The sequence below is a fragment of the Lutra lutra genome, chromosome 12 (assembly GCF_902655055.1).
Source record: "Lutra lutra chromosome 12, mLutLut1.2, whole genome shotgun sequence".
NCBI classification, from domain to species: Eukaryota; Metazoa; Chordata; class Mammalia; order Carnivora; family Mustelidae; genus Lutra; species Lutra lutra.
In genome coordinates this window covers 85316810-85341571 of record NC_062289.1, presented here as the reverse complement: position 1 = coordinate 85341571, position 24762 = coordinate 85316810, and the positions used below count along the sequence as shown (strand labels likewise).

Below are 24762 nucleotides of genomic sequence, written 5' to 3'. Positions count from 1 at the left end.
AGATATTTGGTTACATTGTATGCTCATATCAGGGAACAGGACAAAACATATGGGTTTCCAGTAACTATCATCTCTACAAGCAAGGTTTCTCCCATGTCAAGTTGATCCCCGTAATCATCATTATCCCTTACTCTTAGTACACAGCAGGCAACAGAACCATAAAAACAATCCCACATAACATTACATGATGATTTAGAGCAAACAAAGTGACTTTACAACATCTGAAGGCCACGTAATGAAATAGTTAAAAGCAAAGATTCTGGAATCAGACAAATGTGGACTCAAATCCTGACTCTACAGTTAGTATGGGCTCTCAAAGTCTGTTTACTCCTCAGTGCCCACCTCATGCTTCGGGAGAGACTGAATTAAATGAACCTTAGAAAGCATTTCACAGTGTCCTTCATAAAGACAATATCGTACTTGACACAGTAACACCGATCTCCATTTGACATATAAAGAAACACAATGCTGAAAAGTTACTAGCTCTAAGGATGCACAACCAGTATATGATCATATCCCAGTGTCTGGCACATGGGATACATTCCTGAATACCTTGCTCCTTACAGGTCGCTCTCACAACTGCTTCATCACCTCTTGAGTTCCCAGCTTTCCCCCTGAACTATCCCCTACTCTCTGTTGTCATCCAAAGGCTGTGGTCTCCGAAGTCTTTTTTACATCTGAGACCAAATGTCAAATGTGCTGGGATTTCGAAACACAGTGACAGAAATAGATCCAGTCCATCTGCAAGAATATCATACTTCCCATCTTCTCCATTTCAATACTGTAACCCCCCACACTGAATGGGAGAAGACATCTGCAGAGCACATATCTGTTAAAGAACTGTACCTAGAATACATAAAGAACTCACAAAATTTAAAGAGGCAAATCACTCAACGAAAAAATGGGCAAAGGAGGGGCGCCTGGGTGGCTCAGTGGGTTAGGCCGCTGCCTTCGGCTCAGGTCATGATCCCAGGTCCTGGGTTCGAGCCCCACATCGGGCTTTCTGCTCAGCAGGGAGCCTGCTTCCTCCTCTCTCTCTGCCTGCCTCTCTGCTTACTTGTGATTTCTCTCTGTCAAATAAATAAATAAAATCTTTAAAAAAAAAAAAATGGGCAAAGGATCTGAACAGACATTTCTCCAAGATGTAGAGACTGGCACGTGAAAAATTCAATATCATTAATTATGAAAATGCAAACCAAATATATATACAAATATCACATATATACACATATTTGAGTATGGATAGATTACAGTGCATATTAATTTCTTTCAGGGCTCCTAATGAGATTTTAGAAAACCTTTCCTGTTAAAGGGACACTGGGTGGGATAGGGTTGAGAGCCACTGATCTGGTATGGAGGAGGATTAGCTGTGATCGGCACATGGCCTATTAGAGAAGAGTCAGGTTTTTTGGTCTTTTTTTTTTTTTTTCTTCTGTATTCCATAACAGCTTCAGTCTCAAGGACTCCCCAGGGAAAGAAACAGCAAAATTATAAAATAATTTATTCCTCACTTTTGCTACCAACTTGTTCTTTATTTAGGGAATATGCTGTTTCTGGAGGTATATATAATTATACATTTGGACTAGATGTATCTGTCATTATGTTATACAATGATGTATTTCACAATGTCTATGTGCCAGATAAGTGAATCTTACATCTTTAAATGCCTGAACACTTCATTTAAACATTTTTTTACCATTAAAGATACCCCTGAACAAAAAATACAGCTTCATCTAATGAGCCTTTTGTGGCTCACGACCATTGTAACCTCAGGTATACCAAGGTCAGCCACTACAAGCCTCTCAAATAAATGGTGAGCTTTTTGGAGTTCTTGGCTCTGCTTTTCACAGGGACTTATTTATTTTTACGGGCTATTAATTTATTACTGCTTTTCCCGTTGGCAGTGCCTCCCACCTTTAATTCGCTGCATTCACACAAACATTTAATGCCCACATTACCAGTGACAGTACATTTTTCACCTCTTGGAACCTACTACCATAGCCAAAGTCTTTTCAATTCAATTTCAAAGCCTACTAGCATAAGGGGGAAAAGTGAACATTTATTATCAGCCAGTGGTGGCAAAGCAAACCAAGGGGGCAGAAGCAGGAAACAGAAACTCCTTAGAAACCGAAAAGGCCATTTTCTTAGTCACTCTCACCTCTGTGTCCCTTTGTCTATCTGTTTCACTTTTTTGTTTCTGCAAACTCCCCTGCTGGGCTAATCCACAGACGTGACTCTGCCACAACCAGAAGGTTACATCAACTCAGTTCTAGTCATTTGCAGAGAACAAAGGGCTGCTTCTCTACCAGTTCCATAGTACCAGAGGAGAGAATCCAATTGGGTTAGGTTCCCTGTGTGGCCCAATTGATAAGGTCACATAGTATAACCTGGGGGGGCCAGCTCTGTGAGGGAGGGCAGTTTTTAGAGGAGTGTTGTGATAAACTAGCTTCGTATGCAACGAAGGAACCAGATGATCCAGATGTTAGAACTTAATCTAAATTAAACATAAACTTTGTGCGAGCACCTGGGTAGTACAGCTGGTTAAGCATCCTGGTTTCGGCTCTGGACGTGATCTCAGAGTCCTGAGATCAAGCCCTGTGTCAGCGCAACGTCCGCTTGAGATTCTCTTCCCCTCTCCCTCTGCCCCTCCCACTCCTGTCCTCTTGCTCTCTCTCTCTCTCAAATAAATACATAAATCTAAAAAAAGAAAGAAAGGGGGCGCCTGGGTGGCTCAGTGGGCTAAACCACTGCCTTCGGCTCAGGTCATGATCTCAGGGTCCTGGGATCGAGTCCCGCATCGGGCTCTCTGCTCAGTGGGGAGCCTGCTTCCTCCTGTCTCTCTCTCTGCCTGCCTCTCTGCCTACTTGTGATCTCTCTCTGTCGAATAAATAAATAAAATCTTTAAAAAAAATAAATAAAAAATAAAAAATAAAAAAAGAAAGAAAAGCTCAGCTCTAGGTAAGGGTCTGAGGTGCTCCCCTCTGAAGAAAGAACATGAGGTTTGGCCCCATTATTGCGTACACACATTTTTTCTGAGGCCTTGATGATCTACTCCCTGTTTTTCTTTTTTCTTTTTAATTTGATACGATTCACACACCATAAAAGCCACCCTTTTCAAATGTACAGATAGATGACTTTTAGGATAGTCACAAGGATTCTGCAACTACCACCATTATGTAATTTCCTGAACATTTTCTCACACCAAACAGAAACCTCGTACTCATTAGTAATCAGTCCCCATTGTCTCTTTCCCCCAGCCCTAGGCAACCACTAATTGACCGTCTCTATGGATTTTCTTATTCTGTACATTTCATACAAACAGAATCATGTAATACATGGCCTTTTGTACCTGGCTTCTTTCACTTAGCATCATGTTCTCCAGATACGTGCTCATTGCAGCATGTATCCGTGTTTCCTGCCTTCTTACAGCTGAGTAATATTCCATTGTCTGGACATACCACATTTGTCTTTCCATTCATCAGCTGATAGATATTTAGGTGATCTCCACCTGTTGGCTATTATGAATGACATTGTCAACATTCATGCACAAGTTTTTGCATGGATGTATCTTTTCAATTCTCTTGGGCGTACAGTATAGTCAGGAATGGAACTGCTAGGTCACATGGTGATTGTTTTATATTCTGAGGAATTGCCAGGGGCTGCACCATTTTACTTTCCCAGCAGTGTAAGTCTTCCAGTTTCTCCACAGCCTCGCCATCTTTTTGACTGTCCCTCATTTTAATTATAGCCATGCTAGCGGAAGAAGTGGTATCTCGTTGTGATCTTTTTTTTTAAGATTTTATTTTTTTATTTGACAGAGATCACAAGTAGGCAGAGAGGCAGGCAGAGAGAGAGGGGGAAGCAGGCTCCCCACTGAGCAGAGAGCCCGATGCAGGGCTCAATCCCAGAACCACGGGATCATGACCTGAGCCAAAGGCAGAGGCTTTAACCCACTGAGCCACCCAGGTGCCCCTCTCGTTGTATTCTCGATGAACATCTCCCTAGTGAGAGATATTGAACACCTTTTTATATTGTTATTGACAATTTGTGTATCATCTTTCTAGAAATGCTATTCAATCTTTTGTCCATTTTAAATTGGGTTGTCATTTTACCAATTATTTAGAAGAGTTAAAGAACTCTTTGTGCACCTGGCTGGCTCAGTTGATAGAACATGTGACTCTCAATCTCAGGGACATGAGTTCAAGCCCCACATTGGGTATAGAGCCTACTTAAAAAAAAAAAAAATTAATAAAATAAAGAGCTAAAGACTCTTACTCAAGATATTTAGGATACTAGACCCTTATCAGATACATGATTTGTAAGTATTTTTCACATACCGTGGACCGCCTTTTCATTTTCTTGATGGTGTCCTCTGAAGCACAGAAGTTTTAAATTTTATCTATTTTTTGTCTTGTCACCCACCTGTGCCTTCAGTGTCATGTCTTAAAAAACCACTGCCTAATCCAAAGTCACAAAGATTTATACTTATGTATAAATACTTATGTAAAACATACTTGTGTTTTCATCTGAGCCTTAAAATTTTGCTCTTACACTTGGGTGTTTGATCCATTTTGAGTTAATTTTTATATATGATAAGAGACAGGGGTCCAACTTCATCATACGCATGTGGATATCCAGTTGTTCCAACACTATTTATTGAGAAGACTTTTCTTTCCTCATTGAATTGTCTCGGCACCTTTACTGAAAATCTCATTTTTTAAAAACCAAATTCCCACGGTTTCAGTAACTGACTACACTCAGTTAAGCATATGACAAATATGCAACTGAATGTGATTAAGATGTAGGTATGTGGGGTAACAGGGTGATGGGTATTAAAGAGGGCACATGTGGTGATGAGCACTGGATGTTACACGCAACTAATGAATTGTTGAACACATCAAAAACTAATGATGTATTATATGTCGGCTAATTGAACATAATAAAAAAAATCCACACAGCAGCTTTGTTAAGATGAAAAAAATAATAATAAAGACTTTATTTATTCATTAGAGAGAGAATGCACAAGCCTGAGCCTGGGCAATGGCAGAGGGAGAGGGAGAAGCAGGCTTCCTGATGAGCAGGGAGCCCAGCATGGGGCTCCATCCCAGGACCCCAAGATCATGACCTGAGCTGAAAGCAGATGCTTAATCACCTGAACCACCCAGATGCCCCCAAAGGAAATCACTTAGCATCATGTTCTCCAGATTCTCCAGATTCTTTCAGTAAGTATAACAAAAATCAGAAATAACAAAAAAGAATTGGCACCAATTTTTCTTTCTTAATGGGACTTTAAAAGTATGGAAGCTACCTCTGTAGGAAGAGTCTGGGACTCCCAATTTTTGTTTTATCCAGTTCTGTATTGTTTGCATTTGTTACAAAGAATATGTTTTATTTTCCTAATTAAGATGGTCTTTTAATCTGTATAAATACTTGTTTCACTTAAAAAAAATGTAGGTTTGTGAAAAGTCCCAGCTGTAATCCGCATTTACTTTCACTTTATACAAACTAAGATTACTCTGGCTAATACACTGGAGAGATTCACTATCTTGACTGGGGTGATGGTTTCATGGGTATGCATGTATGTGTATACGTATGTGTATATATATGTCAAACTTATAAAATTGTACACTTTAAGTATGTGGTTTTTTTTTTTTAAGATTTTATTTATTTATTTGTCAGAGAGAGAGAGGGAGAGAGAGCGAGCTCAGGCAGACAGAGGGGCAGGCAGAGGCAGAGGGAGAAGCAGGCTCCCTGCTGAGCAAGGAGCCCGATGTGGGACTCGATCCCAGGACGCTGGGATCATGACCTGAGCCGAAGGCAGCTGCTTAACCAACTGAGCCACCCAGGCGTCCCAAGTATGTGGTTTTTTATATGTCAATTACACCTCAAAGAAAGCTGTTTTTAAAAACAGATAAAGGGCAAGAATATAAATGAAATAACTTTCTTTTCCTAATCATTTCAAGATCAGCTTCTCTTGTTGGTCCTAAGGATATAATACCAACTAATCATTTAGGAAAACTTACACATTTTTCCTACCTGCCTTGTTCCAAAACACAAGCAAACCACTTATTTTTTTTTAAGATTTTATTTTTAAGTAATCTCTACACGCAGCATGGGGCTTGAACTCACAAACCCAAGATCCAGAGTCACATGCTTACCAACTGAGCCAGCCAGGCACCCGGAAAACACACGCAAACCATTTAAATTCAAGATTTGTAACGCTGAGACCATCTCATCGCTGTAGGATAAACATTAACAAAAGCTGGAACTGAGTTTGGCTCCTAAGGAAAGCATTTTTAAGTCCCCTTCCAATAAGAATTAAGCAGCTATATATTCCTTTTCTACACAGAATTTAAGCCCTCCCAACAGCACCAAGCTCAACATTGGCAAAGACTTCATCTGCCCTTTCACCCTCATATCCCTAGCATCAAGAATACTGCCAAGCACACAACAGGTGCTCAGTAACATCTGCTGAATGAATAAAAATCACCACCTTTTCCTAGGACCATTTTGGACTGAGGAAGGTGGCAGCTCTAATCTTCTAACTCAAAATTCCATCTCTAGAGAGAGGTGCTGTCTATTTCCTTCAAATTCTCTTATTATACACTTTTAATCTGGAAAAACAAGGTGGTATGGCTTAGGAACCTCATATCCAGGAAATGAACTAAAATATTTTATCCAAGATTATGCATAGGCTCCACAAACTAGAAGCAATCAGGTGAGAACGGCTAGGAAAATCACAGCATACCCTCCGGAAGAAACAATCCATTTGTTTAAAATGATCATTATGACAAGTCTCCAATAACACAGGAAATACGAGTAGTAGGAGTCAGGAAAAAACATGATCATTGCCTGTGATTTACAAACTAAAATTTTCTACACATCTACCTATGAGGATTTATACTCCATGAAGGCAGGCTGTTTGGGCTTGGCATATTGAAGGTGCTTATTAATACGTGTTGAATGCATTAATAAAACTCAATATAAAATATATCACTGAAAACATACCTGAAAGGGAACGAACAAACGTGGAAAATTATGTTCGAGGAGTGGAACTGTGGGTGTTTCCTCCACTTCCCTTCATTTTCCAATTGTCCCTAAAGTTGTGATAAAACTTTTTCAGTTGAAAGGCTGGCCACCGAAACCCCTCCCTGGCTCAGGATGCTTCTTCCCTGATCCTGTAACTAAGGAAGCATCTGGATTGGGAGTAGGGCTGCAGCCTGGCTTCAATTCCCAGAGGGCCCCTGTAAAAGATGTGTGACTCCAGCCAAGGGCTCCTAGGACACCTGACATTTAGTTCTTCCTCCAGAGGTTGGGAAGGCACAGCTGGGACCGCCCGAGGGGCTGCGCTTTCTCCTAAGCTGTCCCAGTCCCCCCACCCACAGGTTACTCCTACTTCCTAGACCACCTAAAGGAGTAGCTCAGTAGCCCCCCCCACTTTAGCCCCCCAAGTAGTAACTCATTCCCAAGGGAGCGGTCACTCTCCACGACGGCTCTATCTCCACTAAGACGGTTACTCGTTCTCCCCGGCCCTCCAGAGGGTCATCCGTCCCCAGGGAGGAGGTCACCCCTTCCTGGTGGAGCCAATGCAATCTGCGGGTGTCGCTCGTTCTCGCCAGCCCTAATGACGAGGTCACTCCTCCTCAAGGCAGAGCTCACTCCCTCCTCACGGGTCCCACACCCCCACCCCGGGAAAGCCGCTCGTACCCAAGGGGAACGTCGCCTCCGCCGGGCCCCCGCCCCGAGACTCAGCGCCGCCTCCTTCCGGGCCCTCCCACACGAGTAGCGGCGTCGCGGGCCGCGGGCCGCCTGGGCGGGGCTCCCGGGCGCGCGTAGCAGGCGGTGGGCCGGGACGCCGGGCGCAGAGCGCGGGGCCGCACAGCACGGCGGCAGCGGGCCATGGCGGGCTGGTGCGTGGGGCTGGCCTCTTTCCTGTTCGAGTACGACACGCCGCGCATCGTGCTCATCCGCAGCCGTAAAGTGGGGCTCATGAACCGGGCCGTGCAGCTGCTCATCCTGGCCTACGTCATCGGGTGAGCGCGGCCGCGGGCGCTGTCCCCGAGGGGTTCGGGGGTCCGGACTAGTCGCGACGGTCAGGAACTCCCCTTCTGGGTCCCGGCCGTGCACATGCTGCTCTTGGCCTAGGTCACTGGGCGAGCCCCGCAGGCGGCCTCCAGGCGCTGTCCGAGGGGCGGCCACCAGAGGCGGATGACTACGCCTCCCCGGATCTTGGTCCCGGGAGGGCTGGGCGGTGGGCCGGGCTCCCGGGCAGCAGAGTGCTTTCACACTGTGCATTTTCAGAGCAAAGCCTGCCTAGACCTTCATCCTCACCCTTCCTGCTTCTTGTTCCCTGAGGTGCTCCACGCTGTCCTTTGGCTTTGCCCCTTTCAATCTTTTGCTCTTCACTTCCCATTCTGATGATCTGCATACAGAAACCAAGGCTTTGCGTTTGGTTCCTTTTGGGCCAGTGGCTTCCGGCCCTTTCCTTTAAGTATCGCGTGGTAACCCAAGATGATGAAGAGGTCACACTCTAAAAAGCACATAAAGTTAGTTCACTTCGTTTTGTGGAGTTGTTAGGGTTTTTTGTTTAGGTACCTTCCTTCCCTTCATCGTTCCCCATGCTGCCCTCTTATACTTCCATATATCCTGCCACCTTCTGTCCCCTCACCAAATGCTTAATTTTAATTGAGCGCACCCGTTACAATTTTTTTTAAGATTTTATTTATTTATTTGACAGGGACAGATCACAAGTAGGCAGAGAGGCAGGCAGAGAGAGAGGGAAGCAGGCTCCCTGCTGAGCAGAGAGCCCGATATGGGGCTCGATCCTAGGACCCTAGGATCATGACCTGGGCCGAAGGCAGCGGCTTAACCCACTGAGCCACCCAGGTGCCCCCACCCTTTACAATTTAATGAAACTCGGGAGGAGGTAGAAATTAACTGGGCCCACTTTCAAGATCCACCTGCGGTGTTAATGATATCTAGAGCTGCTGAGCTGACAGATGTTACCTGCACTGGCATTCCTTTTCTTAAAAGGCTTAATGCTGTGGTCCCCAGCTGCGCATTAGAACCTTGGGGAGTCTTTTAAAAGTACTGATTGCTGACTCCCATCCCCAGACCTTCTCATTTAATTGGCTATGGAGTATGACTGACTCCCCAAGCTATTCTGATGGGGAGCAGTTTGAGAACCAATGTCCTAGTGTTTCCTAAACCTTCCTGATCACGAAAGACTCACCTGAGGAATTGTATAAAGTAACAGGTCCTCCACCCTGGGGCGGGGCTTGGAATGTTAACACTGTCCACGGAATTCACATCATCAGGCAGGTATGGCTTCTGACACCATCAGCCCAACAGCGGTTGAGTTCTGAGAGGATTCAGTGAAATGGCTTCCCACACGTATGGGCTGTACACCAGAACCACCTGGCCTACTCCCCGGTTTGGATTTAGTGAGTCTCGTTAAGTACCACCACCAACAACTTCTTGCCCCCCAGTGATTGTGATGCCCCCTTAAATTTTGAGACCTGCAACTAACTGGTTAACTAAACTCGCATTGCTGGGTCGGATTGGAAGTATTTAGAATGAAGGGCTCCCAGCTATTTCCTCTTGGCTTTTGATACTAGGGGGAGGATTAGTTTAACTCTATCTTAGGGTATCTCTAAAGTTCTAGCCTACAGGAAGTGTCTGTGGCTGCACTGTATGATACAGTAGCCCCTAGTCACCTGCGTCTGTTGAGGTCTTGAAATGTACCTACTCCAAAACAAGATGCTCTATCACCATAACATACACACCGGATTGCAAAAACATAGTGTAAGACAACCAAAAAATTAAGATACCGCATTAATACATCTTACATCGACAACATGTTAAAATGTTTTGGATATATTGGATAACATAAAATCTATCATTAAAATTAATTTTATCTATTTTTCTTTTTAACATGGCGACTAGAAAGTACACTATGTATGTGGCTTGTGTTCTATTTCTGCTGGGCAGCACAGCTTTCTAGGGGTCCTGGAGTGTTTGCTACTTTGATCATGAGGATCTATAAAGCAGTAAATGCTTTGCATTTATCCATCTTCCTCTGATCAAAACTGACTCAGGATCTGAACTCTGAGGGCTTTTTTCTTTCTTTCTTTCTTTTTTTTTTTTTTAACTCATCTCAAAGCTTCCTAATCCAATTCTTCTTAGACTAAACATGCATTTCTCCATTATCTAATTCTGTTATCTGTCATATGAGTAAATAGGTAATAACATAGTGATTCCCATAAAACCATGTGTCTCTGCTGTAGCAACTCACTGCACACTATGGTAAAATAATAGAAACCTTCCTGCCCTAAGTTTCTGTGTGCCTGAATAGACTTAAGTGAAATCTTAAATTGCAGCTAAATTCCTGGAACCCCTGAAGAAAAGGCCTTAAAGGCTGTCTCTAGGATGGACAATATAGAGACTGCTCAGACCAGACTAACTTATAAGTAACCAAAACCAGTGATTTTTTGAAATCTCAGCAGCTAGGGCTTATAGGGAGAGGAGAAGGATGCTTGTTTCTTTTTTCTAGAAATAATAGCAACAGTAATAGTCGCTGATAGGTATTTAATAATAGCTCTGGCAGGAAGGAGTTCTGATTTATAGCATTGGCCAATTTCCATGGTGTAAATACTCCCATCATGGCCAATTTCAGTCTATAATGGCAACACAAACATTGTTCTAAACATCTGATATGCAAAACTCATTTAACCTCACAACTACCCTGTGAAATCCTATTATCATTTCCATCTTATTGATGGGAAAAACTGAGGCATAGAGAAATTAAACAACTTGGCCAAAGTTATGCCTGATTAATGGTGCAGTTGAGAAATGAACCGTGATCGCTGGCTTCCGTTTGTGTTCCAGTGTCCTAACCACTATGCGCTAATGCCTTTAGATTTTTTAATTATTCAGACTGGTTGTAATGCCTCCAATTCTTCCCAGAGAAGAGAAGCATACATGTGACCTGAATTCTTGGAGAAAAAGTAAAAAACAAGTATAAAATCACTTGAGCAGTGAGATTCTCTTTTCTGGAGGGAGTATAACATACAAGGCAAGAAAAGAGGCTTCAGAGGCAAAAGACATGAGTTCATATGCTGACTTTGTCATTCACTAGCTGTGTGACCTTGGGCGAGTGACTTAACCTCTCTGTGTCTGTTTCCTCCTCAGTAAAACTAGAGAATAATAATGATATCTACCTTATAAAGTAGTCAGGATTAAGTTAGTTAATGCATATATAGAGCTTGGATCAGTACTTGGCACCTGAAAACACTCAAATGGTAACTATTATCATAATTTTTATCATCTCTGGGTAATTCTGCAGGTCATAGTATGTTGAAACTGCTCCGATGTCTAATAAAGACAGCATGAGTACTTTCTTTGTGCTGGTCACTGTGCCAAGTTCTTTACCTGTGTCATCTCATTTATCTCCCAACAAACCACCCTGTGGTTTGGGTTTTACACCCATTTTGCAGAAGTAGAAATGCAGTCTCCCAAGTTTAAGCAGTTTTGCAAAATCATTTGATTAGTGAATGTTACACTATCAGCCTTTGGCTATCAGAGGCTCCCTAGCATCAGTTCAAATTCACAGAATTCTAATGGCAATTTAAGGGGCCTGTTCTATTTTGTAGGTGGGTGTTTGTGTGGGAAAAAGGCTACCAGGAAACAGATTCTGTGGTCAGCTCAGTTACTACCAAAGCCAAAGGCGTGACTGTAACCAACACTTCTACACTTGGATTCCGGGTCTGGGATGTGGCAGATTATGTGATTCCAGCTCAGGTATGACTCCCACCGTGGCTTCTGTCTAATAACACCAAAGCTTCTGATTAGCTCCGTTCCCTTTACAGACTTTGCACTCTTGATTAATGATTGGCAGAGTTCTAATATCACCAGGGCCCAGACTAATTGTCCTAGTCCGAGAAAGCAGTGCAGAAGAATCTCATTCTGCCTTAAGGTCTAATAAACAATATTCAACCAGCCTTGTTTCTTTTGCTTTAAATCATGGCTGGCTTAGACGCAGACATCTCAGTCTGTCTCAAGCCCCAAAGATGGAAAAGCAAATATTTTAAATCTTGGGAAAAATTCAGGTGGAAATATTGCCTTTTTACATTTCGTATGTGCTTTATTGTTGTTAGCCCACAAGATAAATCAGACTGTGTAGAAAGTTGGTCAGTAATTAAATTGGGAGACCAAAGCCAAACCAGAAGGGAACAGACATACCCGCATAGGATTTCATCAGAAACAAAGGAGAAGGGAAGAAAGCGTTTGATACAGCATCCTAGTATCCAGTCTGTTAACCCACAAAGCTTCAAGTCAAATATTGACTCTCTTTAGCCATAGTAATGACTGTGGTCCACAGCCAGACCCTGCCATTTTCCCTCCAGATGGCTCCCGTGCTAGGGTGACTGGGGTGGCCAGATCTCTCCTGATTCAGAGCTTGGCTGGGGAAAACAAGGACTTCAGAAACTCTTTCTTCAACTGTGTCTTGCCCCCGCCTTCTCAAGAGAAGGGTTTTGCGGGCTGCCCAGAGGGAAGACTGAGTGAATGAGCAATGAAGGTCAAATGGAAGAGGGGATTTGTAGTTTGCTGGAGGTGGGTGGTCCTATTGGCATGCACCTGTGTCAACAGAGAGATCACTGCTTCCTATGAAGCCACAGCCTCGTCCTGCCGAGTTCTGGGGCCATTACCCTCAGTCTGTTCACTGGGACCAAGGAAGAGTGTCGGCCCACTGCTTCTGCCCCTCAGGGGGGGAGGAACGGGCAGCAGCCCCGCCTCCCAGCTCAGCTCTGGCCCAGGGCTCTGAGAGCGCCCCAGAGCTCCCTTCATGAGCTTTCACAATGGCCTCCTGCTTTTCCGGAGATGGAACATCTGTTTGCCCCACTTCTACTTGGCTCATCTCCAGACTGAAGTTTCCCTAAGCTTAAAATAGAGAAGAAATAGGAAAAACAGTAAAGCCTACTGAATCGTTCACATCTATCTCGGGAGTCACAGGAACAGCCTTCTGTAGCACCAGGTGAAGAGCGTGTGTCTGCGGGAACACTAAGGACCCTGACGGGGCTGCCAGGAGAGAGACTCAGGCATCGTGCCACATCCTCGAGCTTCCTCTTGGGGTCATTTCCTTGTCTCCCAGCATGGCTTGTTCTAGGCCTCTCTTTGGAAGATGCCAGCCATTTCCAGAGCTTCTCCCTCATCAGACCTGAGGAGATGTCTACAGACACTTTGATCCTTGAGTTACCCTGATCCCCCAGATGGCTCACGGGGCTAACTCCACTCTTCCCGGAGTCTGAGATGCTGAGAGAAAGCTTCTGGCATTTCATTTTAGAATGTCATGGCTCAGTGAGGGGGAGGTCCACCTAGAGTTTTGGGGCGTCTTTGTCTTGTACTCCTGGTGTTGGAAGGTCCTTAGCAATCAACACTTTAGTCTCATTCCCCAGTGAACTTGCGCTCCAGAAACTTTAAATCAACCATTTGGCACCTTCCTGGGAGGAGAAAACAGAACCTTCTCGAAGAGAGAAGTGCCAGTTACTGACCCTGACAGGGTCTTCTCTAGAATGTTTTATTAACTTAATTTCAGTTAGGAAAGAAAACCAGCCAAATTTGGGACTTTGGTGGTCTTGTATTTTTGTCCCTCGGAGGTGACCTGCTTGGCGGAGGCTGTTTTGCGTACCTGTTGGCTCTTTTCCCTCAACAAACCAATCTTTATTAAGGAACCACCTCAGGTGATCGACATCTCCTTTTCCATGGAGGTGAAATTCATATGTCATAATATTAACTATTTCAGATTGGAAAATCCCATGGCACTTAGTACATTCATGATATTATGCAACTATCACCTCCTTCCTGTTCCAGAACATTTTTGAGGAAGCCCCACACCCATTAAGCAATCACTCATCCCACCCTCCGCCTTAAGGCCACCTCCAGGGCCACCACTCGTCTACTTTGTGTCTCTATGGAAACCTCATAACAATCAAATCATGCAATGTGTCCACCTTACTGTGTCTGGCTTCTTTGACTTAGCGTCGTAGCTTCGACGTTCATCCACGTTGAAACGTGTGTCAGGGCTCCATCCCTTTTTATGGCTGGGTCATGTTCCATTATAGGTACACGCACAGGTATAGATAAAGACAGTCTCTTTACCCATTCATCTGTCACCAGACATTTGGGTTGATTCCACCTTTGGATCACTATGAATAATGCCGCCATGAATATATGTGAGCAGTAGGCCCCGCCCCCACAGGTTCAGTTACCCGTAGATAACTGCAGTCTGGAAACACTTGCTCCTCCCCTGACCTGTCCTCAGGTCAGTAGTGGCCCACGCTGCATCCTCGCCTCCCTTCCCCTCACCACACAGCCATTTTCTCATCACACGAAGAAGGATGAGTACAGCACAATAGGTCTTTTGAGAGAGAGGGGCTACATTTCATGTAATTATTACAGCAGATTACTCTAATTGTTCTATTTTAGCATCAGTTATTTTTGTTAACCTCTTACTGTGTCTAGTGTATAATTTAACTTTATACCGGGTATGTGCGTCTCAGGAAGGAGGGAGCATATGTAGGGTCGTGTTCAGGCATCCTCTGGAGATCAGGGGGACTGGGGTACAAGTATTTTTTTTTTAAGATTTTATTTATTTATTTATTTGACAGGCAGAGATTACAAGTAGGCAGAGAGGCAGGCAGAGAGAGAGAGGAGGAAGCAAGGTCCCTGCAGAGCAGAGAGCCCGATGTGGGGCTCGATCCCAGGACTCTGAGATCATGACCCGAGCCGAAGGCAGAGGCTTTAACCCACTGAGCCACCCAGGCGCCCCATGGGGTACAAGTATTTATTTGAATCCTGTCTTCAGTTGGGTTATAAGCTCTCAGAGAACAAGAGATCAAAAATCATTTTTTAAATTGTTCTAGACATGGCATGTGGGAGAAGTGAAAGGTGCTGTCCTATGAAATGAATGACTGGCATTCTTCGTGGCTCGGCTTGATTCCTCTGAAGGTAACGGAGTGATGCTGTCTCCCCTCTACAGGAGGAAAACTCCCTCTTCGTCATGACCAACATGATCATCACCAAGAACCAGAGCCAGGGCTTCTGTCCTGAGGTAGGCAGCTTCTCAGGGAGGAGCCTTGAGCCTGTCCTCACACCTGACTGACCACATGGAATTTGTTGTCATGCTTTCTTCTTTTTCCAGCTTCCAGATAAAACCACTATTTGTAATTCAGATGCCAACTGTGTTGCTGGCTCTTCGGGCACCCACAGCAGCGGTATGAGCACGTAGCTGTGACCTTAGCCTGGGATGGGCAGCCCCTGACCAGATGGCCTCCCCTGTGGGGCTTCTCTCAGGACAGAGAAATCTCCCACATCCCCAATTCCTCCACAAGACCCTAAGGAAGCCTGGTGTTCGGATTAGGGACCCAGGATCTTCTCAACCTTCACCTGTCACCTGTGCCCCAGAAGCCATCATCCCAGATCTTGCCCTGTGCTGTGGCTTGGCACTGCCCTTGCCCTGCTTCTAGACTTAGGCGACAATTTTCCTCTCATTTCTGGAAACTGTATAAACCCCAGAGTTGGAATAGCTCAGGATTGATTGCACAGGACGCTGGGGTGGTGCTCCCACTCTATACCTTGCGAAGTAGGAAATATGAGACCCCACGGACCTGGGTCCCCCCTACCCCTGCAGGAGCCGCAACAGGAAGATGTGTGCCGTTCAATGAGACTGTGAAGACATGCGAGGTGGCAGCCTGGTGCCCAGTGGAGAATGACACACACGTGCCCAAGTGAGTCCTACCCGAGGGAAGACGTCGGGGGGAGTTAAGCCTTGTGTGTTGTGCTCTTGGTGTCTGTGTGGAGTCAGGCTTCCCCAGGGCGGGGACCACAGACAACCGCTAGAGGCAAGGTGGGCCACAGTGTTTGTCACTTGTCATAGTGCAGATGATTGATTCCCATGTCTGGACCTGTCTTTTTCGAGTAACTCCAGGAAACAGTTCTCAGTGCCTTACCCATGACACACACATAGCAGGGCCGGTTTATGGTTTAACGAACTAGGAAGGTCCCAGCACGACTAGACCTGAGGCTCAAAGGACAGCTTCAGAGTCTCCAGATTTTGACTCTGCTTCCCCTCGTATTGGCTTCCTTCGCAAGACTCATGGTGTAGTCCCCAGAGGTGCCTTTGGACTGACATTCCCCCTAGTCTCCCAGCCCAGCTGTCCAGTGAGGTTCTAGATCTGTCCATCATCATGTCTTCAAACACATCCTGCAGCCCATCACTGTGGCTGGAATGTGGATTTTGCTTATCATCTCAGGCCAAGTCACCTGCCCCTACCGGGAGCTAAGGCGGAGTCAGTCCCACCCAACGAACACCCCCTGAGAGTAGTGAGATGGGGCTTTCGAAGGAAATTGGGGGTTCTATTACCAGAAAAGAAGGAAGCAGAGGCTAGGCCAGAAAATAATTAATGTCCATTGAAATGTGTTATATTAAGTAGAGCAGGTTCAGGGGTGCCCTAAAATAAAACATTCTGCCCAGTAGTAATTGGCTCTGCTTTAACTGGGGTAGGGGGTTAGAGGTTGTGCTCCCAGAACCGCTTGCAACTTCAGCGTTCCTTACCCAGAGTTCAGACTGAGGCCTGGATGAGGCCACGGGTGCCGGGAGCCCCATGAACCCCCTCCTGGCTGTGCTGCAAGAGAAAAAATGGATGAGAGCCTCTGATGGCAAGACAGCTGAGGGCAGCAGCTCAGACTAGGGAAGGAAACACAAAAAGAAAAGGAGTCTAGGATTTTTTAGGTGGAAAGGATCTTTCCTTTTAAGGAGGATCTTTTAGATCCTCCTTTTAGAAAGGATCTTTTCGCTTTAGGGAGCTGTGGTCGCTAACATCAGTGCCACTGGCCATGGGTGGCTTTTGAGCACTCAAAAATGTGTCTGGATCCAAGTAAAATGCTCTGTGTGAAATGCACTCCAGAGGGCGCCTCGGTGGCTCAGTGGGTTAAGCCTCTGCCTTCGGCTCAGGTCATGGTCCCAGGGTCCTGGGATCAAGCCCGGCATCGGGCTCTCTGCTCCGAAGGGAGAGCCTGCTTCCTCCTCTCTCTCTGCCTGCCTCTCTGCCTACTTGTGATCTCTGTTTGTCAAATAAATAAAATCTTTTAAAAAAATTTTTTTTTATTATTATTATTTTTTTTAAAGAAATGCACTCCAGAGTCCAAAGACATTATGGGGGATGGATATATATATATATATATATATATATATATATAGATATATTTATAGGTCTATATATATATATATATATATAGATATATTTATAGGTCTATAAATATATCTATATATTTATTTATTTATATAAATAAATCTTTATTACAAAATGAAGTGTTACATGCTACAATATCGATGAACCTGGAAAACGGGGTGCTAGTGAAAGAAGCCAGACACAAAAGGCCACATACTGTATGATTCCATTTATCAGAAAGATCCAGAGTAGACGAATCTAGAGAAAGTCGATGAGTGGTTCCCAAAGGCTGGGGGGAAGGGATAATAGATAGCCGCTGTTAAATGGGTACAGAGTTTCCTTTGGGGGTGATGGAAATGTTCTAGACCCAGATGGTGGAGATGGTTGCACATCCTGAATGCATTTAATGCCAACGAATTAAACACTTTAAGATGGTTAATCTTACATTATGTGAATTTCACCTTTTTTTTTTTTTTAAACAGTGAATCAGCCTTAGAAGTATTGCATATGAGGGGGACCCGCCTGGCTCAGTGGGTAGAGCGCGCAGCTCTTGATCTTGGGGTTATGAGTTTGAGCCCCCACATTGGGTGTGGAGATTACTTAAAAATAAAAATCTTTAAAAAGAAAGTTTGGCACATGAGGTAGACAGATGTGGGGGAAAGTTATAGTATAGGGAATGACAGTGGTAGGAAAAACTAGCAGTAGTTAGCATCCCTCTGGATATAGGAATGAGGGGATTTGAAGCCCTGGGAAAAGTGCCTTGGTCAGGGCCTTTCTTGGCATGAGCACTGACAAGTTGGGCTCTCTTTGCTGTGTGGCCTTGCTTCTGTCTCAGGGTTGAGAAGACTGTTGGTCCTGTTTATAACTCCAAGATTCCACCTGGACCAGGGGTGCCCCCCCAACACACACACAGAGGGGTCTGCGTATAGCACCGGATTCTCCTGTAGAAGCCAACCAGAGAAGTGGGGTCCCCTTGGAGACAGATGCAGCTTGTACTGTCAGCCTGGAGCTGACGTGGCCCTTCAGAGTCAAGGCCGTGCGCCAACAGACACGTGATTTTTTTTTTTTTAAGATTTTATTTATTTATTTGACAGACAGAGATTACAAGCAGGCAGAGAGACAGTCAGAGAGAGGAGGAAGCAGGCTCCCCGCTGAGCAGAGAGCCCGATTCGGGGCTCGATTCCAGGACCCTGGGATCATGACCTGAGCTGAAGGCAGAGGCTTTAACCCACTGAGCCACCCAGGCGCCCCCAGACACGTGATTTTTATGTACTTTGGAGATGAGGTCAGGATCCACTCTGTGGGTGAATTTATCATTGCTTTGACTTGAAAAACCTGATCTGTGGAGCATTGCCGAGAACACCTGAGGAAGGTGAGCTCTGAAACCCTCCCCCCAGCTGCAGGCTGAATAATTTCCCTGGGAGGCCACTGGGCACCACCCCTCCTTAGCTATTCCTCCGGCTCTTAAACTCCCACTGCCTTCGGCAAGAGGCACAAGAGGAAGAAATGGAAAGGCTTGGTTTAGTCTCCCCTGCTGACCTAGTGTTTATGCAGAAGAGAGTAGAAAATGCTCAAGATGTTTCACTTTTTTTCTTGAGAAGATGACATTGTAAGGCACACGTGCATGTGCTTTTTAAAAATATTATCCAAGGAAGTGAGTATACGTATATGTGTGTTTTATTAACAATACACTATGATTTTTTTTTTCAGACCAGCTTTTTTAAAGGCTGCAGAAAACTTCACCCTTTTGGTTAAGAACAACATCTGGTACCCGAAATTTAATTTCAGCAAGTAAGTGGTGGCCGGCCGCGTGAGTTCCCCCAATGTTTTAGAGTGACTTCTGGCTTTTCTTTGAGGTTTTCCTCACTCCATTTCTGCTTCTTCCTGACTTTAGGAGGAATATTCTTCCCAACATCACCACTACCTACCTCAAATCATGTATTTATGACGCTGTAACAGATCCCTTCTGCCCCATATTCCGTCTTGGCAAAATAGTGGAGAGCGCAGGGCACAGTTTCCAGGACATGGCCATCGAGGTAGGCACGGGTCCCTGGCTTCTCTGACGCAGTCTTCAACACGTGTCATTCTAGAACGGGCCCCAAGGAAAGCTTGCTCGCTCTCTCTGCTCACACCCCGCAGGGAGGCATCATGGGTATCCAGATCAAGTGGAACTGCAACCTGGACAGAACCTCCTCCCTCTGCTTGCCCAGGTACTCCTTCCGTCGCCTGGACACCCGGGATGTGGACCACAATGTGTCCCCTGGCTACAATTTCAGGTAGGCGTGAGCTTGGGCCCCAGTTCTCCTGTGTGCGGGCGGGAGTGACGGCAGCTGGATCACTCCCCAGTGGGCCGTCCCTGCCCTTCAAAGACCAGCACTCGCTGGGCCCGCCCAAGGGCAGGTGGAAAGGCTAGGTGCCAGGGAGAGCGTTCAAGCAGAGCCTTGTACCTGTGCTTTCCTGGCCCCCGAAAGCCTCCTGCGCCCCTTACTTCAGAAATCATGTTGAGACAATTCACACAACAGCTGAGAGAGGCTGGCTGCTGGAGCTTCCTGGGGCCAGCCTCAACTAGGACCTCTGCTCGCTGATTTTGAGGAATGGGTGAGCTTGTTATCCTCTGGTCCAAAGACCCAGGAATTAGTTTCTCGAAGACCAGGTCTGCCCCTGGAATCTCCAGGGTATGGAAGATACAGGTCTAAGTCTCAGGAAAGGCCTTCACTGGTATTTCCCTGCTGAAAGTACCATATATGTGTCCTGGGGCTGCCTTAACAGACTTCCACAAAGTGGGTGGCTTGAAACAATAGGAAGTTACTCTCTCACAGATCTGGAGGTCAGAGGCCCAAAATCAAGGTGTCAGCAAAGCCAGCACCTTTTTTTTTTTTTTTTTTGCCTCTTCAGATTCTGGTGTCTCCCTGTGATGCTTGGTGTTCCTTGGTTCATAGACCCATCATTCGCATCTCCGCCACCCTTGTCACATGGCCTTCTCTCTGGGCACATCTCTGTGGGTCCCCTCCTCATAGGACACCAGTCATATGGAATCAGAGTCCACGCTTATCCAGTACGGGCTCAGCTTAACTCCTTCTACCTGCAAAGACACTGTTTCCCTACTTGCATTTCATGTTCATAATTTCAAATCCTGGATGACAGTGTTCAACCCAGGAGAGCTGGTCATTTGATGGCAGGACCAAGGGGCCAGGGTCAGGTCTGCCACTTCCTTGAAGCAGCAAAAACCTTAGCCATGTACATTTTTGAGGGTGCTCTGCGGCCTCTTCCATGCATTTTGCCACTCTTAAAGCAAGCAACCCTGCCAGGGGCCACCCAAGGAGGTCTGAGGGGCTTTTGTGTTGCGCTTGTCTCCCTCTAGTGGTAACATGTAACAATCAAAGACACCTGTGATCCTAGAACCGCCTGGAACTGCAGTCGGCTATCATTTTGGCTCACTGATACTAGGGGAGCTATTTGAATTTTTTCCCGAAGAGAAAAATTAGATTTGTGTTGCTCTATCTCTACTGTTACACAGTTCTAGAAACCACTGTGGAAAACCTCAAGCGTGGGTCAGAACCTCAGGCAGAGAGAAGCTGATGGGAGACCTCACCAGAAGGATCACCAGATGCCCCCCCTGACCTCCACTAGCATCAGGCCCCACCTGAATCCCAACCAGGACGTGGATGCCGTGAGCCAGAGCGATCATAGACCACGAGTTCAGGCTTCTCTGAACCAATGTCCTGTATAACACAGGCAGCAAATGGCCTCATGGCTCAACAGTGCCCCCCGCCCCCCACCACCATTCCATTCCCCCTTGTCAGGTTTTGCTTTTTTTAATGGCTTTATTGAGAATAGTTCACATACCACGGTAGTTCATCCCCTTAAAGTGTGGGACTGAATCGTGTTTAGTCATGAAGTTTTAAGACTATCACCACAATTTTAGAACATTTTCATCACCTCACTGAGAAACCCTGTATCCTTCAGCCATCACCTCTGTCCTCCCTCCTAACTGTCCCTGCCACCACTGTCTACTTCCTGTCTCTCTGGACTTGCATATAAATGGAATCACAGTGTCGCCTTCTGTGACTGGCTTCTTTCGCTCAGTATTGTGTTTTGTTGTTTTGAGGTTCATCCGTGTTACAGTATGTATCATTACTTTCTCTTTATGGCCAAATAATTATTCTGTTGTGTGGCTATGCCATATTTTATTTATTCATTTATCCATCAGTGGGTCAGTGGTTCTTTAAAAAGATGTCCAGTGCAGATTTTGTGAGGCCTGTGAAGTTTCGTGGCCAGTCCCATGCCCCCCACCCACAGGGCAGTCCTGGGGTTTGGGGCTCACAGGCCACATTCTGTCAGTGGCCAGATCTCCTTGCAACAGGCAGGTGGCTCAGCTGTGATATGGGGGCTACTCAGAGTCAGAGGTTCCAGCTCGTAGGAGGGGACAGTGATGCTGAAGAGTTCTTCTGGTGTCCCACGGGCCCTGGCACACCCCTGCCTACAGCCTAGCCCTCACACGTGACCTACAATGCCTGGGAGAGGCCTCAAGATGCTCAGTCGTCATCCGTTAAGAGTGCCTTGGGAAGTTCTACTCTGATATTCCCCATCCAGGACCCAGAGGGTGAATCCAGCCACCTGTCTGTCCCTGCCCCGTGCCCATCTGCTTCTCACCTGTCCTCCTTCCCTAGGTTCGCCAAGTACTACAGTGACCCGACTGGTGCAGAGCACCGCATGCTCATCAAGGCCTATGGCATCCGCTTCGACATCATAGTGTTTGGAAAGGTAGCCTGGCCGCCCCCTCCTCTTGGGGCGCTGGCTGAGACCCAGGCTTCTGGGTTGGCCAGACAGTGGGCCCTCTCCCCACCTTTTATCTGCTCATGCCCTCTATCACGACTGTTTCTTTTTCTCCTGTCTTTTGCAGGCTGGGAAATTTGACATCATCCCCACCATGATCAACATTGGCTCCGGTTTGGCGCTCCTAGGGGTGGTGAGTGACTTAGACTGCTTCTTCACCCCTGGGGCTGGGGGCCTCCGCAGCAGTAGTTAGCACAGCAAGGCGAGACCCTCCACTGGCATCTTGGGGCTTCCCCTTGACCCTAAACTCGTTTCTAGAACAGATCATCTACGTTTGTTGCCCTTGCCCCCAGCCCCACCTCACCTTCCCTTCTCCAAGACCACAGCCCTTGGGGCCTCGCCTTTCCTTGGAAAATTCCAGGCTTTCCTGGGAAGGGACAGGCACAGAATAACCGGCTAAAGCATCCTGCCCGGCTCATTCTCTCACCCTCTGCCACACTCAGGCGACGGTGCTCTGTGACATCATTGTCCTCTACTGCATGAAGAAGAGAAACTATTACCGGGAGAAGAAATACAAGTATGTGGAGGATTATGAGCAGGTAGGTCACCTCCTAAAGGTCCTAGCACCTTGCCTCCTGCACCTCTCTCTCATGCCAGTGGTGAGCACTCGGGAGTACTGGGCGAGGCCCTAGCACAGCGGTGCTACTGGGCATGCAGTCAACCCAGGTGGCCACACAGTGCTCCTTCTCTGCTCCACTTCTAGACCCTCACTCTTTAAAATCTAGCTTTGGGGCACTCAGGTGGCTCAGGTCATGATCCCAGAGTGCTGGAATGGAGCCCCACATTGGGCTCTCAGCTGGGGGGGGGTCCTGCCTCTCCCTCTCCTCTCCCCCCGTTTGTGCATGCTCTCACTCACACGCACACTCTCTAATAAATAAAATCCTTTAAAAAAAAATCTAGCCTTAATTAGTGACGTCTCAGGTTAGTTATGATAATGAATATTATGACAAAACCCCACACTACTTAAACTTGCCTCGCATAGCAAGAGGGGTTGGCACCATGCTTTGAGACCCCCTGCTCAAGGACTAACCTGAGTATGTTCATTTGTGAAGGGGTGCCTGAAAGGCCTCACACCCGCCCCAAATTCTCCAGACTCACCTGCGTGCAGCACGTGCTGGGGGTACATTTATCCATAAGCATATCAGTCAACAATAAGCGTATCATTCTTTGCAGGGTCTTGGCAGTGAGATGGACCAGTGATGCTCCTCCACACCAGGGATCCCCGTGGCCCTCATCAGAGCACAGCCAAGAGGGAGAAAAGGCTGCCGTGTTACCTCAGAGAAAGTTCCAGATTCTGAATCCATCCCCACTACACAAGAACGACATGGTCACCCAGCTGTTTTGTGTGTAGGATGTGCAGAGCAAAGCACCCTGCAACCTGGGGGTGTTGGGGTGACCTCTGGCCCAAGGGCAGTGGTGCTCCTGCCACTGGGGCCTCGTCCGGAGCCCAGCCTTCTTCAGGGGCTCCCAGCTCCAGCTCCTTGTGAGACAGCTCCCAGCTGAGCCCCAGCATCTCTTGTCAAGCACTTTATGAGGGAAGGACAGACTGCTGGGTGTGGTCGCTGGACCCTTAGCATGCGGGCTGTGCCTGGGCTGTGGTTCCTCTTCAGGTCCGTGCTGTCACAAGACAGTGTGTGTCCTTTAAGAAAAGGCATGCTGCGGTGGTCAAGGACCAAACATTAAAAGACTTTTCTCAATCTTTGTGTGGTTTCATAGCACGAACTAGAACTTTCCTCCCTTCCCTTTCACTTAAACAAGCAAACCCATCTGTTGTCCCAGCTCACTGTGCTCAGGAAAAAACTTCCCGAAGCAGTCTGCGTTTGGAGCTTAGGCATTTTCCCCGCTTCGACCTTCTCTTGAAGGCCTAAGATTTTTTATCTTGGTCAGGCTGGGTTCCTACAGAACTTACAAGATCTTGTCCTATACTGACTACTCATCTTACCCGTACGTGTGTTTGGGGTTTTTTTTTGTTTGTTTTACCTAAAATTGTGGTACTACACTATGGAGGACACAATTTTAAGAGGCAACAAGTACATGGCTATCCTTCTCCCCTCCCCGTTTGCTTTCCAGAAGTCTCCAGCCACAAGCAGCACCACCTACACCTACTTTGTTTGAAATGTTAATGAAGTTATTTAGAGCTGCGCCTTCACACAGATTTAATTCTGCAACAAGTCTTCAGGATCTCCTTAAAGCAAGCTGCTTGCCCGCTGCGCCCCCCATCACGAATTCATTTCCAAGTACTGAAGGGAACGTTTATTTTAGAAGTGCCTGCTTCTGCTGGATGAAACCTGGGCTTTTCTTGCTTTGGGGGCCGGGAAACGTTTACTGAACCCCTTTGAAAAAGCTCTGGTTCGTGTTGCCTCTTTGGGGGAAAAAAAAAGCTTGCTTGAACACACAGATCAAGCGGAGCTGGAATTTTTTAGGGCCCGCGGTTACTGGAGTGGGGAGATGTCTCCTCTTTTGGCCTCCCTTTTTCTCAGATGGAATGCTAAGGCCAGCTGGGGTGAAGGATGGGGGAGGGGCTGCTCACTTTACTCACCTCATTCACCTCTGTCCCCCCTTGCTGGCCCTCCCTGGCACTGCTGCTTATGTAGGGGTCCTTCACCTTTGCACCTATGGAGCAGCTTCCGGCGTCTCTGGAACTCCTAAAAATTCTGCAAAGGGACACACCTGTGTGCATTTTTTAGCTTTCATTAGA

General features: G+C 46.4%; 2 protein-coding genes across 2 annotated transcripts in view; one reads left to right on the top strand and one right to left on the bottom strand.

Moving 5' to 3' along the window:
• The window catches only part of IFT81 (intraflagellar transport 81), a 191283-nt gene extending 184186 nt beyond the window's left edge, over positions 1-7097 (bottom strand). Inside the window, exon 1 of the mRNA XM_047696337.1 lies at positions 7009-7097. The gene's annotated coding sequence lies outside the window, so the exon portion shown is untranslated. The remainder of the gene's footprint in view (positions 1-7008) is intronic.
• A 719-nt stretch (positions 7098-7816) lies between these two features.
• Positions 7817-23763, top strand: P2RX4 (purinergic receptor P2X 4). The gene is made up of 12 exons (XM_047696343.1): positions 7817-8033; positions 11652-11799; positions 15038-15109; positions 15200-15272; positions 15689-15785; positions 18939-19019; positions 19123-19264; positions 19368-19504; positions 21899-21992; positions 22132-22197; positions 22508-22603; positions 23238-23763. The coding sequence occupies exons 1-12, from the start codon at positions 7900-7902 to the stop codon at positions 23262-23264; spliced, it is 1167 nt and encodes a 388-aa protein (XP_047552299.1). The 5' UTR covers positions 7817-7899; the 3' UTR covers positions 23265-23763.
• Positions 23764-24762: the final 999 nt, after the last annotated feature.

What these genes read in the sequence shown, in the direction of transcription:
- P2RX4 (XM_047696343.1), top strand. Translation starts at nt 7,900, where the DNA reads ATGGCGGGCTGGTGCGTGGGGCTGGCCTCTTTCCTGTTCGAGTACGAC. An exon ending in CCGAAATTTAATTTCAGCAA is followed by an intron (nt 19,020 to 19,122) that starts GTAAGTGGTGGC and finishes TCCTGACTTTAG; the next exon opens with GAGGAATATTCTTCCCAACA. An exon ending in ATGTGGAGGATTATGAGCAG is followed by an intron (nt 22,604 to 23,237) that starts GTAGGTCACCTC and finishes CATTCTTTGCAG; the next exon opens with GGTCTTGGCAGTGAGATGGA.